Genomic DNA, 17,014 nt, shown 5'->3' on the forward strand with positions numbered 1-17,014 from the left:
TATATATGTATATGTATATATATATATATGTATATATATATATATGTATATATATATATGTATATATATGTATATGTATATATGTATATGTATATATGTATATGTATATATATGTATATGTATATATGTATATGTATATATATCTATATGTATATATGTATATGTATATATATATATATGTATATATGTATATGTATATATGTATATGTATATGTATATATGTATATGTATATGTATATATGTATATGTATATGTATATATATGTGTATGTATGTATACACACATACTGTGTGTACTAATATATGGGTGATGGATGTTTACAGTGTGCAGATGTCCACATGATCAGTGACAGTGAGGGAGATGATTTTGAGGATGCTTCAGAATTTGGTGTGGACGACTCAGAGATGTTTGGGATGAGCTCGTCAAGCTGTCGAAAATCACCCATGAGTATGTAAAATAAATACATCCTAAAATGTTCATTTAGCGCACAGGTCACCAGTTCCAGTCAGCGAGAGCTACCATCCTGCAGGTTTTAGTGTTTCCCTGCTGCAATGCCCTTGACCAAAGTCAACGGCTCATGAACTGGCAGGTGCAGAAGAAGACAACAAGTTGCTGGAGAACATTTTCCTTTGAATCAAGTGTGTTGGACCAGGAAAACACTAAAACCTGCAGGATGGTAACTCAAGGACCAGAATTGGTGATCACTGATTTTGATTGAATTATATGTGTATGTAAACTTACTATGTAAGCTATGTAATCATTATATTGTCTTGCAGTGCCCGAGAGTAGCGAGAACGAAGTGGAGGCCTTAACTCACTTTACTGCCGAATTTTCTTCAAGGTGGGCATTATGTCAGATGCTGATTCAAAAGCCCTCCATATAACATGTGGTTGGAAAGCAAAAATATGTTGAATAATAAACATTGATCTGTTTACACGTGTCTGTTATTTAGGTATGGAGAGACCCACCCAATGTTCTTCATTGGGTCATTGGAGGCAGCATCTCAAGAGGCCTTCTATGGCAAAGCCAGAGATGTGAGTGGACTATTACTTTCTTAAAAGCTTCACAGGAACATTTTTAATTTTCTGGGAAATCTTACTTTGGACACAATATTATTTGTAGGTTTGTGTTTGAAACCGTTCTTGTAACTGTTTGAAAGACAGTGAATGTCACATGATGGCAGTTCATTTTACATTGATGTCATTTATGCATTAAATGACATCAATGTAGCTCGGCTGTAGCTCAGGAGGAAGAGCAGTTGTCCTTCAACTGGTAAGTTGGGGGATCGATTCCAGGCTTCCCCTGAAATGCCGAAGTGTCCTAGGGCAAGACACTGAACCCCAAACTGCCCCCCGATGTGCCTATCGGGGTATGAGTGTGTTGAGTGAGTGTGTGTGCGAATGGGTGAATGTGACAAGTAGTGTAAAGCGCTTTGAGTGGTCTGTATGACTAGAAAAGCGCTATAGAAGTACAAGTCCATTTACCATTTATAGAGACATTATTCATTCTCTCTCTGTCTATCAAGAGAGGCTCTGCATTAGTCATATTGTTTTCTCTCATTACTTAGCTGGTGGGAATTAAAAACACAGTGGTTATTATAAATGCTGTCATGCTTATAATATAATATATTAGAATAGTAAGAGTGTGTGTATTAGCAAAAAATTTGTGATATATGTATCATAATACAAGGACAATAATACAATATAATGCCATATATTGCAAATCTATAAGCAAAACAAAATCATAGGTTTTTCTTTGCCTTAATTTAATAGTGAGAAAACTGTCACAGCATAGTGAACACTGAAAGCTGTTGAATGTTTGACATCAACTTACTGAGTAAGAACAGAAGGGTCTACATTTCACTACAGAATAAATAGAAAATAATCAAAACAAAATATGCTTTGACTGTTCACTTTTACTGTTATCCTTTTATTATTTAATCTATTTTTGATTTTTTTAAAAATTAAAGTGCTTTGTGTTCTTCAAGTAAACATTGAAAACAAAACAAATAAAGTTTGAGTGCAACCCAAAAAGGAAAAAAAAAACACCATAATGTACACTATCACTATATACAGCAAATTATTTATTAAAGAAATACAGAGCTTTTCAATATTGAAATAATATCACACAAAATACTGTGATTTATCTGTATATTAATATTTTCTTACACCCCTAATGAATAAATTGGTCTTTTCTGGGCTGCAGTACAGATTTATAAACACTTCAGTCTAAAAACCCTCAGAATTAAGAGACCATAATGAAAAAAATTTGCTAATTTTGACTGATTTTGAACATATCTCCAGTAAGACTTTCTTGCTGACAAAGTCTGGTAGTTAGGAGATTTTTCTTCTCCGGAAGAAAATGAAGCCATCAAAAATGACCACTTACAAACAAAGACTACTGCAAATCCAGAAAGTTTATTATTTATAACAATGTGTAAAATATTAACATAATTATACTAGTTATTAACAATTACTCAATGTCAAAACTGTCAACCTGCCAGATTTGATCTTTTCTTAGTTAGTGGATATATTAATTTTGAATTTGTTCCAGTGTCAAGTGAAGACTTGAAGATTACAGCCGAACAGTTGTTTGGTGACGCTTGCATCCTTTTCCATTTTTTTTTCTCTCAACATTTTAAAAATCATAAGGTTTAGAAGTGTCAATAGATGTGAAGTTGAGATTTGCTATTTTGTGAATTTTAGCAAGCCTCTTTTTAAAGAAGAAAAATGTCATGAATGAATTTTTCCACAAATGTAAGAGGTATACTTTTTTCAATTTTACTGGGTAATTTCTGCACATATGTTTTAGCCATAGATTAGCCATTATTTTCATCACTTATCAAAAATTCAAATTCTGCTAATACTTCAAAATTAGAAAGTAAAATATTCCCCAAATCTCCAAACTGATGAGTGTGTGAAAAGGGGATTTTAGTGTGTCCTATGTTGCATGTAAAGTTTTATTTGTTGAATTGCTCGAAGCGCCCTGTGATGGACTGGCGAGCTGTCCAGGGTGTACCCTGCCTTTCGCACAAAGACTGCTGGGATAGGCTCCAGCTTCCCACTGACCCTGAATTGGATTAAGCAGTTAGGAATATGAATGACTGAATTGCTCAAAGCGCAATTGTGCTTCATAGAAATTGAAAATATTCTCATAATAATTTGATTAGATCAAATATCATTCGGGTAATGTTTTTTCAAAGAAATTATTCTGCATCCGGATGCTGGATAAAAGTGTTCCACTACTTTTCCAGTCTCTCATTACTCCTGTCCCAACTTTTTACAATCTGTTACCTGCGTCAAATCAAACAGATTTTTCCCCTCAGGAACATTTCTCAGTTCCAAAATATGGTGCAATTTTTTCAGATTCTCATTTTTACTTAAATACATGGTCTTTATATAGAATGCTTAGAATACAGTAATGATTTGCTCATCATGGAAACTCTAATATATTTGTGATATTTTTATCATCTCAGTGTTTTCTGTCGACAAAGCTGTATGGCCACATTGACATAATTTCTTCAAACCTTGTCTTCAGTTCTCACCCCGACAGCTGAGGCTTTATTTTTAGCTGTCCACTTTCCCCTCTTGTTTTCCAGCTTTTGTCCTTTTAAGGAAGCTTGTATCAACTGACAGCTTGTGTGGATTACAGCCTTATTAGACTGTGAGGACACAGCAAGATGTTGGGGGTGGGGGGGATTCAGACAATCAAGCACACAAAGAGGGAGGGGTTATATAGATGACAGCGAGGGCACGTTGTGAGAAACATGGTCAAAAATTAGAGACAGGGACAAGGGTTAAAGTTGAAAGGAAGTAAGGTGACAAAGAGGAAGATGATCATGTGTTGGGGAAGAAGGGCAGATGATGGCAAAAATGTGAAACAACAGATATATATATTTTTTTAAGAAAAAGCCCTAAAGAGAAGCTTGGCGTTTTGCCGGTTTCCTGGCTGATCTCCTCTCCTAAGCCTGCAATATGGCTCATGTCTCTGTGGTGTTCACTCACTGTGTACAGTACTACTGTGCTCTACACAGTGCAAGAGCAAAGTAGTATTCATTTTCACAATATTTTGTTTAATTTTGAGCAGGCTTGGTTTACCCTGCCAACTGTGCTGTGGTTAAAATGGCTTTAGGGAAGCTGCTAATGTGCAAAGACCTTTCATGAAAACAGAAGCTATTCTGTGTTTATGTTTTGTCGCAAGCAGCTAGCGGCAGGCCAGATTGTGGCTTTTCATGGTTTTATTACACAATAACATATGCATACAAGTTACACAATCTTTTCTTCCATATATCCAACAATCTCGACCACCGAACTTCTCATCCATTTGAAAAGGAATCAAATTTTGATGTGTTTATTGTTGAAAAATCCCACTTCATTAGAATAGGTCAGATTTGACTGAAAAGATACTACTCCATAGGTTTATAAACAAGAGAATCAGTCTTACTCCCTCATAGCCTGGTAGGGGATAATCACTAAGCAAAACACTACATTTGATGAAGTGTTTCTGAAGGTGTGTGTTGAGGCACTGTTGAGATAGACTCAATCCATCCTTAATGAAAATGCTTTGGGCTGCAGAGCTGAGCTCAGCTGAACTCTCTTGGGGATCATTGGTTAGGCAGAGCGTACTATGAGATAGGCCACCCATCACTAACCACGATCCTCACTAAATCCCCATCAACGCAGTGGTTAATCACTCTAACCCCGCTCTCCTTCACTCTCCACTCTACTCTGCTGTCTGCCACACACAAAGACACATCAAAATTCATAGTCGTGTTTGAATGGGGAGTTCGGGGGATTTATCCCTGCCAAGTATCCACTTTAAATCCCAATCCCAGCAATAGTCTTGCAGAGTTAAGTGGGGAAAAAGCAGCAGTCAGGCAGCATGGCATGTGACACTTGCATTTTGTATATCTATTGGATTTAAAATCATACACAATATTGATAACAAATGAGTTGATTACTGGCATGCAAAATGGATGGATTTAGACTTAGATCAGTGTAGTGTGCTGGTGAAAATATGGGAAACAGAAGCATCATCATCCACCTTGTGTCTCTATCAATCATCCCTTCATGATCAGAAACTTTCATAACTGCATGTTATGTATTGGCATTTTGTGTTCATCAGGTGCTGCGCTTCACCACAGTCAGTTTTTAAAAATAAATAAATAAATAAAACAATGCCTGTTCTGTTTGTAAAATATCATACATTATTTTTATTTTGTGTGTTAGTATTGGAAAAAGATACATAAGATATAAGCCTTTTTGATACAGTGTGTGTATTTTAAAGAGGTCAATCATAATTGGCTACTCTACGGGTCATTGCAAACTTTGTTTAACATTAGTTCACAAACAGAAGAGCTCAGATATAAGAGGCTGGAGCTCAAATTCTGTCAAAGCCCATTTGTTTGCAAAAAGCAAAAAGAGACACCTGATCAGGTAAAAAAAAAAAAAAAAAAGCAATGCGTGAATAATAAATTTAAATAAAAATAGTTAAAACTATGTAAAACTCAATTGACAACTAATTTAAGGAGGAAACCAGAAGAGAAGAAAAAAGCTCAGATCATTGACTAAACTTTATTCCACTTGATGAAGCAAACAGCAAAATCACAAATACCCCAAAATAAATTAAATGTTTGGATGGTTTCATGAAAGGCCTGGTGATGTGTAGTGAGGGAAACGTTGTAGGTACAATAGTTTGGTTGTGTTTATCAATAGAAATGCTTGAACAAGTTAAAAAATAAGCATTCCTTCCACAAAACAGTTTTAATAATGGGCTTCTATTTGAAGCGTTTACTTTTCTGAAATGTGTGTCCTTCCTTCTGTCTTGTTTTATATTTTACTGCCATATGAATTTGTCTTTCCATGAACTGTTAAACATGCTTTATTTGTTGAAAAAAAAAATTCTTGGTGTGGCACAAATGCTGTCCACAGTAAAAAACAAAAAACAAAAAAACAAAACCAAACCATTCTTAAAAGTACAGCTGTCTTCCAAGAAAATAAATCTCTGGAGTAAATTTTTCTTTGAAGTCAAAATTGTTCAACAATGTCACATATATATTATTTGTCTATGCGGTTGCTTTTAAATTACCACTTTAAAATCATCTGGTATTTGCTGTTTTGTCTTTTATTTTAAAATTAATATTAGTTTTCCCGTTTGTGCAGATTTAGAGCTGAGAGTGTAATTTATGTTAATTGGTATGTGGTATTTAAGGATGTAGGTGTTGGATTAGTTTTGTTGCATTGTGGGATTTTTAGCAGCAAGTAGTCTCCTATATTATGGGCACTGTATGTTTTTATCCCGTTTTGCAGAGGTGCCATACGACTCTGTACGTAAAGTGAAGAATGTCAGTTTAGTAGATGGAGGAAATATTTAGAGATTCTATGACACAGAAAGTGTGCAGAGGAAAATTAAATTTCCACTATCACATATACAGAATATAGTTCCAAGCAGCTGTTTTCATTGAAGTGTTTGTCAGTTTGATTAGCTTAATTAAAAAACAGTTTTCATTATAAAACATTTAGTACATGGAAAAAAAACATCAATTCAAACAAGAAATGTACTGTGAATTTATTGACCATTAAAGTTTGGAAAGTTAGCATGAAGACCATATGTGGCAGTATTTTTAAGTAACTTTTTAGCTCATGATGGATTATCCTACCATTTATACAAAAAAGAAATATACATATATATTAAGACATTTTTAAAAATAATTTTAGGATAGTTTTTACATAATTTGAGAAAATGTTTAAAGGGTGTTACATGCTAGCTGTTGTTATTATTAGCTATATTAAAATGTTGCTTCTCATCAGGGGGATCACCAGTGTTTATTCAAGCTGCACCCAGACCTTTTTACAGCATTCAGTCAATATGATTCATTCAGAAATTTTATTCATGTACAGTGATGAGCTAAGCCATCAGGATATTCATGGATTTAAGTACCAGTATTTGGAACCTTATACTTTAATTAACTTGAACAGACGGTACCTATTAGAGCTATGACAGACAAACACTTTGTAATTTATGATTATCCCTGTCTTTTTCTTGACTTTATTGTGGTTCTGACATCATCTAGCATTGAGGCCATCAATTCATGGTTGTCTCAGGTTGATGATTTATTTACTGATTATTTTATTATACTTCTACCCATTTTATGTATTTTACACTTTTTATCTGTGAAAAGGGCTTTATACATCAACTAATTTACCTTTGTCTCTTTACCGCATCTCTCTTTTGTTAACAGCAGCAGACAACACAGCACTAGCCTGAAATTTTATAACAAGGCAAATGTGTTTTTTTTTTTTTTAAATTTTATTTATTTACACATTTTTAATGTAACTTTTGAAGTGTCACATTAACTCAGTCAAACTCTACTTAGTAAGAGGAACATTGCCTTTATATTCACACACACACACACACACACACACACACACACACACACACACACACATATATATATATATATATATATATATATATATATATATATATATATATATATATATATATATATATAATGTGTAAGTGCTGATCAACTGTGTAGAGTCTTTAATCTCTTGCTCACAAAAAACAAGCTTAGATTTAAGTGAACAGGTGTGAGGAAGGTCTATGGGGTCGCTATCTAACTCAGGTTGGACCTAGTAATTTAGCTGAACTGTGGGATTTGCTCCTCCCTGCTAAGACAGGCAATACAAAAGATTTCACTTTGAAAGCAGAGATTGAACAGAGGGGTATGGACAGTTTAACTGAGATGAAGGAGTTCAGTTGGCCAAAATACCTACTTTGATTATTCTTTACACTTACTCTAATTGAGCATGCATGTGTGCGAGTATAAATCTTTTGCTTGTGGGTTCAGAGTTAAGTTTGTGCCTGTTTTAGGATACCAGTGTTTGAGTGTGTGTCAGTGTTTTTTTTTTTTTTGTTTTTTTTTTTCGTCTTGTAAAACTCTCGCTACCCTCACACTCATTCCTCCCTCAAGAAGGAATTTGCTTGTCTTCTCAGCATGAGTGTTTAATCTTTTCAGGCTGTTGAATCGGCCCAGTGAATGAGTCCCCAGCTCCTTCTCTCCAGGAGCCCTGGAGATTATTCTAAAGCACTAATCGTTGAGCAAACACAGCAGTGCTCTCCCATTTCTATTCTACACAGGCCACAGTATAGCACAACTTCTTCTTTCACTTGCCTTTGCATTTTACACCCTGTGTAGATTTTTTGCTTTTTGGCATACGTAGTCTAGATTACTGTTCCTGAGAAACGGACCCCCTTAACTCCCCACGTCACATTTGGTTAAAATGAACCAAGCTGCGAGAATTGTTCTTGTTTGTTCTTTTATAGCAAGAGAAGTGGCATGTAATTTAAAGAGCATTATTTCCAACATCGTCCCTTGGAACCTTTTATATTTGTGGGTGTGTTTGTTTTTTAATTAGTTTGTCAGTAGGGAAAATCTAGCGGGCTTATGTGATGGTGTCAATATCCTTGGATTTGGAGCTTCGTCAATATTGTCTGGCCTTGCTGCTACTAACCTGAGCAGGCTGCTGGCATTTGGTATAAAATAAATAGAGTGATTTGTCTGTTTTGTTTTCTCCATATCTTCATTGCTTCCAAAAGAAGTTTATTTACACCGCTCTCAATTTGATTTTGTGTGATATTTGCTTTTTTTTGTCAGCTATAGCCTTGCTGTGGTTTGTAGAAGTTCGCTTCGCTTTGCAGTGAGTTGTCTGTCATGTTGTTTTAAGTTAAAGTAAAGTGTTGTTTTGGTAATCAAATATCCACACAGCTAGAATATATCAGAATTATTTTTTTATGCACATCACATATTTGACTTATAGTTAGTATTTAGGAATTAAATTAGCTTGTGATATTTTAGCTCTTTTTGTTTGTGTCAAAACAGCAAGATCTTCTCATATTGATTGCCGGTTCCTAAATAGAAATTAGTCAAATATCTGCAAACATTTAAAACATTGTGCACTAAAATGATTATGATATTGTGTCAAGATCAAACTTGCGATTTACATACCTAACTTTTTCAATTGCACCTCACAGACACGAAGCTGTTTATTGTTTTGCTTCACCTAATTTATTATATTCCACTTCACTATTAACAAACATATGCTTTAAATGACAAATGTGCTCTGGGAATCAACTGTTCTTTCTTTGTTTTTGCAGAGAAAGCTGTTGGCGATCTACCTCCACAACGATGACAGTGTCCTCAGCAATGTCTTCTGCTCCCAGATGATGTGTGCAGACTCCATTGTGTCCTACCTGAGCCAGAACTTTATCACATGGGCCTGGGACGTCTCTAAAGAAGCTAACAAAGCCAGGTACGGAATCATTAAACTATTTTTCTTTCCATTCAGGTGCTGATTTTCCCTTCCTCTTCCAGTTTTAGTATTGTTAATGATCCAAAGATCTTCTCTTATGTTATTTCATTAAATACAACAGACATGGAACACTACTTTTGTGGCACTACTTTCATTTAGATGGTACCAAACAAGTGTGGACTCAACATGGATGGTTTTAATAATTTTTTTTTTTTTGTTGTTGTCAGCTTGTTTTCTAAAACTATAAACACCACCAAAGGCTTTCAGCTACAGATTAGTAACTTTTTACTGGACTTTTAAAAAGTTAAAGAAATTTATGACTTATAAAAACACATGAAGACAGATTTTTACTATTTTCTTAACATGCAGCAACACATGAAACATGTTGCAAAGGTAAATCTGCTGATTAGTGATGGTCTCATATTTATAATTGTGAGAGCAATTTTTGTCATTAATAAGAGTGCCTTGTATGCATTCTAAATTTCCAACATCAGCTCTTTAAAACTAGATAATGAAAACAGAACTATTTATCCTCAGTGAGGTTAAAAAAAAAAAAAAAACTAAACAAAAAACAACAGGATTTTTCCTGTAGGCCTTAACGAGTAAAAATTGGCATTAAAGGAAGATAGGCTGAAGTTCCTGCCACCTGTCATCTATTTAGTTCTAAATTTGTTATCTGTACATTTTAGTTGTGCAGTAGGTGAACCTGATTAACCTGCTTGTGTAAATGTTATGTTTTATTTAAATGTGACCTATAGCCTGGGGGGACGGACTGTTTGCATTATAGAATGAAGTGTATAGAATATAAAAAGCTTGATTTGGAGTTAAAACTCTATGAGCTACCAGAATATGTCTGAAAGCAGCCTGGAGATCTCCCGGTACCAAGTTGTTTTTGTTTATTCTCTTAGAGAAAGTTAAAATAGTTTTGGTCTGCTTCTTTTTCTCATTCAGCTGCCTTTTGTTTTGTTTTTTTTTTTTTTGTTTTTTTTAAATATAATTTTATTATTAATCACAAACTCTTGTGCTTTAACAACTGAAAGTTAAATATGTTATTATTTCGTTGCAGTGTATACAGTAAGCATTAAGAAAATAATCTAAAAGTGTGGCTAGAACCTCATATTCACACACAAGCAACCTTTTAAAATCCATTTGACATGCCATTAATTGCTGGCATTCAGCTCTCACTCCACTGCTCACACCCTGTATCTCTGTCTTCTCATTCTCTCTTGAGCTTCATTCTCTTTTTTGAAGCTTGGAGGTTGCATGCTAACAAAAGGCGTTGTGTTTGCATGGTGAGGCCCCTGATTGGGCAATCCTGACTAAGCTGTCTGAATAGAGGGTCAGTGGGAGATGAAGGACTCCCTTGGAGCTCCAACATCTCTATCTGTCAATTTGTCTAAGCATACTTCCAGTGCTCTGTGTTGGCAATTGACTGATCCGTACAACCCGTTTGTTTCTGTGCTTCATCGCCTATTGATGATTTTCTCCAAATAGTGCATCGTTTCGCTTGAAATGTACAGATAAGGGTGTATATAGTGGAAGTCATTACTCAGTAGCACTGTACTCATTGATCTTCTGCTAATCTTTATATTTATGTTTCATCTTCTTGTCTCCTTTTCTGATTTCCTCTTAACTTTCTTGCTTTCCACTGAGCTTCGAGTTAAGCATGCCCTCTGGTAGCAGTCATTTAAGAAAGGCTCGCACCCTGACCTCACCCCTCCATTATTTCTTTTTAAGAAATTCCCTCCTTCCTTCATTCCACTCGCTTTTCTTTCCCATTGGCCTCTTTTGCTTTTTGCCCCAGCTGGGCCTTTTTATTGCGCATTAAAAGAGAGGCAACATCTGGAGCTTTTCATCACACACAGCTAGCCACAGCTTTGCTGCTAACGCATGCATGCACATGTGCACAACTAACTCACTCACACATAAACTGCTGCTCTCCATTCTCACGCTCTCTGACTGATCCATAGTGACTGGTGATTGGCATCAGTCACACAGGCTGTTAGAAAGGTATCCTAATTGTGTGTTCAAGAGAGATAAACCTGCACACACTGGAATGTGTTATTCTCACAGGCCTCCCTGTTAAATGATTAATTATGCATAAAAGCCAAACTGGTGATTGGATGCCAGTGTAATTGTCACTCATGGGAAATTAATCTGATCGTACAGACATTTTGCTGTCGTTGCACAAAGCTAATATTGATCCTTTTAGGAAATAAACACATAATAAATTATTTGTATTGTGTATCTTTTTTTTTTTTTTTTTTTTTTTATTCAAATCAAATGTATCACACATAGCATTGCTCATTGACATCATTAATTAATTTATATGTGGCCATTAAATATAAACTTACGAACTCTGTCTTAACAAAGGCAAGAGCAGACAAATGGAAACCGGCTCTTTACACTTGACTTCTCTTCCTCATATAATTCAACCTGAAAACATAACTGGTTTAGAGGGAGAACAAAATGTCACTTTCAAATCAAAACATGTCCATGTTCTTTCTGAAACAAAGTGTGTATGACACAGTGAGTTATCAGTGCATCCGGTTCCCATACTGCTCCTGTACAGGTGGCAGGCAAAAATACTCCCTGCAGTGATACTGTACAAGCCTGATTCATCAACTGCTCATTGGAGCAAGTGTCAGGTCTCATCAGTCAACTCGCATCTTAATGCTCTACCGAAATATGAAGAAATGTGAGCTGACAGTCCAGGGAAACATTTACTATTTTAGTTGTACGGATCAGCATTCAGAAATGGGGAAGGGATGGGTTACAAATTAGAAGCTGTCGGTCACTTTATCCATTGAAGCAAAGCCATAAATATGTAAGTTGCAAGATCCATGCAGGTGTTTCTTCTACGTTTAGGATTTTAAAGGTCAGGAGTCTGGTATAAACGCAGTCACATTCTTTACATGTTATATTATGCCTTGATGGGATTGTTGAACTGCTCACCTCAGTTCCTCAAGCATCTCGACTTCCTCTTGCCCTCAGAGTTGTGTCCATACATGTTCTTTAGATGAATTCAGAAGTTCAACATATCCTGATTTCTCATCATGAGTAATGGTGGATACATGAGAGTGACGCTGTGTTTCCAGATTGTGAACGTTGTGATGATGATTTCCTCAGTGATGAACTGACTTTCTCAATTCTGAGAGAGAAACCAAAGCAGGTTAGCTTTGCTTTATTGGAGATTTAAGATTAGGTTACCCTTCAAGTAGTTGATGTCCTTTGTTCTGTGGCCTTTCATTACAGGTTAGAGTTTCCCTCTGGGCTATTCTTATAGTCTGGCCGGGTCGAGGGCTGAACGGGGACAAATGTCAGATCAAAATGATCTGTGAGATTAAGGGTACCGAACTTCTTTGAGGGTTACTCGGAGTTCATTATCTTGGAAGGGTCAGACTGAGTGACAATTCAAACTAATATTTCAGTGAACAGTAACATCCATGATTTTTGTTTGCTGCACTATGTGATTATTGCCACTCCAGCTAGCTCTGTTGCGCTGGTATTCAGTTTCACAGTTTGAAAGTTCTGCAAGTGGTTCCCATATCTTTGACTTCATTTTTTTAATGAGTTACACCCCCTCTCAGGCACTTCCCCTCTATCATCTTATTCTGACCCGCTGTCCCTCCATCCATTCCATTACTTCTCTCTTTTACCACCCTGTTATTAAAGTAGATCTTATTAAAAGGCAGGAGGAAAAGCTAATCTATATTTGCATTCAGTCTATAGCAATTCATTAATATTATGACATTTACAGGGAGCTTGGTGGGGCCCCGGCTGCCTGCTACCCTTTTCCCTCTCTGAAATGTTAATTTAAAAAGTTCTGTCTTTGTAATGGAATAAGAAATCCTCTCTTGCCCTATCAATTCAAGGCGTCTGGTGAGGAATACTAATTCATTTACGATTCCAACTGATATAGCATGTGACTCTGATGAAATAGAAAAAAAATCCTGAATTGGCTTTAAAGTCCTTAATACCAGAAGTTGGGTATATCTGAGTGTGTGTGTCAGGGGAGCTTATGTGTATCTGTGATATGTGTTCTTCAAACTCTGAAAATATGTAATTTATAACAAAACAAAAATTGTCCAAAAAACTTAATTTAGAAAAATATATATGGAAGGGAAAAAAAATTAATGAGGTTTGTATCTTTGTCTTCTAGACTACTCACCATGTGCACAAGGCACTTTGGGAGCGTGGTGACACAAACTATACGGACATACAAGACAGACCAGTTCCCCCTGCTCCTTATAGTTATGGGCAAACGCACATCCAATGAAGTTCTAAATGTCATTCAAGGTAAATATTGTTGTTGTTGTTTTTGTTATTATTATTATTATTATTATTATTGTTGTTGTTGTTGTTGTTATTTTGTTTGGTTTTTTTTCTAAGGTAATACGACAGTGGATGAGCTGATGATGAGGTTAATGGGAGCAATGGAGATCTTCACAGCACAGCAGCTAGAGGATATCAAAGATGAGGTACAATTTGTTTTTAGAGAATGTTATAGTTTAAGTTGAACTCTTCATGTTGGTGACCAGGGCCATGATATAAAGTACACTATCACTAATAATAACTTTAACCTTTTCATCTGGTGTTTTTTTCAGTCTTGCAAGATATGTCATAAGTGGAAATATTAATCAGCATAATGGCTGAGCATTTCTACTTTGAATCTGCAGAATGCCATTTAACACTATATATTAGGTCTGCATAGACTATCTGGTGCAATCAGCTCTAACAATTCCTGACAATTTGATGGCTGTAGCTTTAACAGGTTGTAGGAGAAGCTAAGCAGAAGCTTGGTGTAGAAACAAAGTAGTAGGTATATTACGGTTGCTTAAATGACAGATATGGGATGTTCTGTTTCTGGCTGTAATAACATGAAATTGATGACAAAAGTAGATTCCGCTTATTTAGGGACATACAATATCCAAACAAAATATATGAGAGTATGTGTTTCTGCTGTCTATACTTTGCCCTGGTCTTCAACATTGCCAAACTGACTGCAATATGGAAGGTTTATTATATTTAAAAATAATTTTGCAGTCATATTTTAGCAATAAACTTTTAAAAATTTTGTTAATTTGGTAATTAAACACAATCACAAATAAACAATATTCAGCAATTCAAAATGAACCCATGAAGGAAACCTGAGCTAAAAATGAACCTGAAAAAGCTTTTCTGTTCTTTTTTTTTTTTTTTGTACACAACGGTTGTTTTTGCTCTTTTTATACAACATCAATCTTGTAATGTGATAATCATACAGATACTGTACTCCTACCATATGTTCCTGTGTAATCTATACTCGCAAGGATTTTTAAGCATTGCAAACAGTTGACTTATTAAATTAGATGCATACACAAAGACAAGTGTAATCTTAAAAAAAAAAAATGTTGAATATAAAACATGCTGGAATAGTTGCCAACAGTTAAAGTCAGTGAGCCAAACAGTGCAGTTGTGAGAGTTTTAGCATTTCTCTAATGGGAGTGTTGGGAAGAAGTGCATCTTCAATCTCACATACACACACCCTGAGGGTTAAACCTGCTCTGTTGAGTTTCTGACTTCTGAGTTTTCAGCTGACTCATTCCACATTGTTATTATTTGTACAATTTACTGGCTTCATTGCAGACTTGTCAGCTTTGAAAACTCTTCATGTGATCAGCAATAACAGTAGATAACAGCAGGTATTCAGAGTGCTTGCGTAAATTGTTTTGCAGACTCACACTGAGAATCTTTGGAATAGTTTAGTAAATACTGTGGCCTAAATGCATTTTTCTACTAAACCAATCCAGTTTTTCAGTTAAATGTAAGCAGTTTGCTTAAAATCAGCGCTTGACTGATCACAGATTTTCACAGGTCTTTTTTTTTTTTTTTTTTACCTCTAAAATGCTGTCATATATATTTTTTATTGTCAGTGCATTGTCACAGAAAGTGTCTGCCACTTAGAAATAACCGAGTAACAAAATGATTATAGAAAGCCTAAGTGACAAAGGAAGTGCAGTGTTCTTCAGTGTAAATGGCATTTACTTAATGACTAGTGTTGACAGAAATGATAGCGACTGTTTCACTTCTCATATGCGTTCAACCTTGACATTGTTTACACCACCCTCCCTCTAGCAACTTATAGTTACTCCTGAAGTTCTCCTATCCTCTTCCTTTTGCTCTTTTCTTTCTAAAGTCTGTTCTTCTGCTTTGTCATCTTACCTTTCCAGGGCAAAGTCAGACACAAACTCAGACTTGCACACAGCCAAGACATTCCATTTGACAGTGACTTCTCTTTCTGTCTGGAACTGGAGCAGCTGGACAGCCACATTGACTTAAACCAACCCTACTGACACACCAGTTATTTCTTTGGTTGTCTGTGTTTTAGCTTAGTAGTTAGTAATCAAGTGACGACTCACTTGAGCTTTTCCAGTCTGCATTTGTCTACTTCCTAGAATTATTTTTAGGTCACATTAAGGTCATGTCATGCATTTCAAAGCATTTTAAAGGTTCAAATCTAAAAATGATGAATATCTACATACAACTGAATATAAAAACAAAGCGTATAATGAAGTCCACTGTAAATATAAAATGGCATCAAACAAACAAAAAGCACACAAATGTGACTTCCAAAAACAACACTTTCACAGCACTTACACACACTGGGCTTATTTAAGTTCCTCCAGTGGATCTTTTACTGACCATATTGAACATGTTCAGAACTGTAAATTGTATCTGTATGTTCCTGATTAGATAGACAGAATTGGTTTTGGTGAGGACAAGAGGACTGGGCTGTCTGTGTCTCTCTGACATGTGACAAACATGCTCCTGTTCCAGCTGATTAGAAATTTGTTGCCGGAATCAAAATTAAAGTTATTAAATATTTTGAGGATAAAAATAACTATTTTTTCCTGATTTTAATCCTACAACAGTGTTCCTACTTATTTGGAAACTGAAAATGTGGCTCTTAGCTAGTTGAATGTAAAAGTAAATGGCAAATTAAAAAAATCCATTTACATGACCTTTTTTATTACCTGGTAGCACACATTAAATGTGTGACAGATTTATTTTTAATAACTGTAAATGTATGATCAGCACTACTAAATGGCACATATGGCAACTTTAACAGTAGCCATGATTTATTTGTGGAAAATCTATCTCTATAACTAAATCATGTATTTCTTTTTTCCCCCTAAAAGTTAAGGCTCTAAAAAAAAAAGTGCATGGTGCAAGAGCTCCACACATCAGATCAATATTTTACTTCATGCTTATTCACTTTGGGCTATTCAATGAAAACATTTACCAACAGTGTAAATGAGTACCATACATGAACTACTCAGTGACTCATTTGCGTGACTCAAGGTCAGTCTATTGACATTGGGGACTTTTGATGCTTTTGTCCTTCGCCGCCATTCTTTTACAGTTTCCATTCACTATTCCTCTATTATGTCAGCCAAAAGCACAAATGTATCTTTGCTTTTTCTGATTCAATACAACAATACACACTGTCATTTTGCTTTACAAGTGCCAAGCTGCATAGTAGCCCTCTGATCATCACAATAAGCTTACTTTGCCATATCCGGGCTACTGCACAGCATGGGCTTTCAGAAAATTGAAAACTAATGGCTGTGCAATGTTAACACAATGGACACTCGTATTTAGACCCAGTCTTTATAAAACACTTTGTAGCCACAGCAGGTAGAAAGAGAAAGGCCCCT

The 17,014-nt window shown here is 35.6% G+C and overlaps 1 protein-coding gene across 3 annotated transcripts in view; it reads left to right on the plus strand.

Annotated features, from left to right (window-relative positions):
• Positions 1–17,014, plus strand: part of faf1 (Fas (TNFRSF6) associated factor 1) — a 62,937-nt gene that overhangs the window by 33,726 nt on the left and 12,197 nt on the right. For all 3 annotated transcript variants that reach the window (XM_079244803.1, XM_079244802.1, XM_079244804.1), the window contains 6 exons: positions 324–447; positions 777–840; positions 953–1,034; positions 9,160–9,314; positions 13,477–13,613; positions 13,707–13,795. In XM_079244803.1, the coding sequence (XP_079100929.1) occupies positions 324–447; positions 777–840; positions 953–1,034; positions 9,160–9,314; positions 13,477–13,613; positions 13,707–13,795 (651 nt within the window). The remainder of the gene's footprint in view (positions 1–323; positions 448–776; positions 841–952; positions 1,035–9,159; positions 9,315–13,476; positions 13,614–13,706; positions 13,796–17,014) is intronic.

The sequence above is a fragment of the Telmatherina bonti genome (genome assembly GCF_933228915.1).
Source record: "Telmatherina bonti genome assembly, chromosome: 8".
Taxonomy (NCBI): Eukaryota; Metazoa; Chordata; class Actinopteri; order Atheriniformes; family Telmatherinidae; genus Telmatherina; species Telmatherina bonti.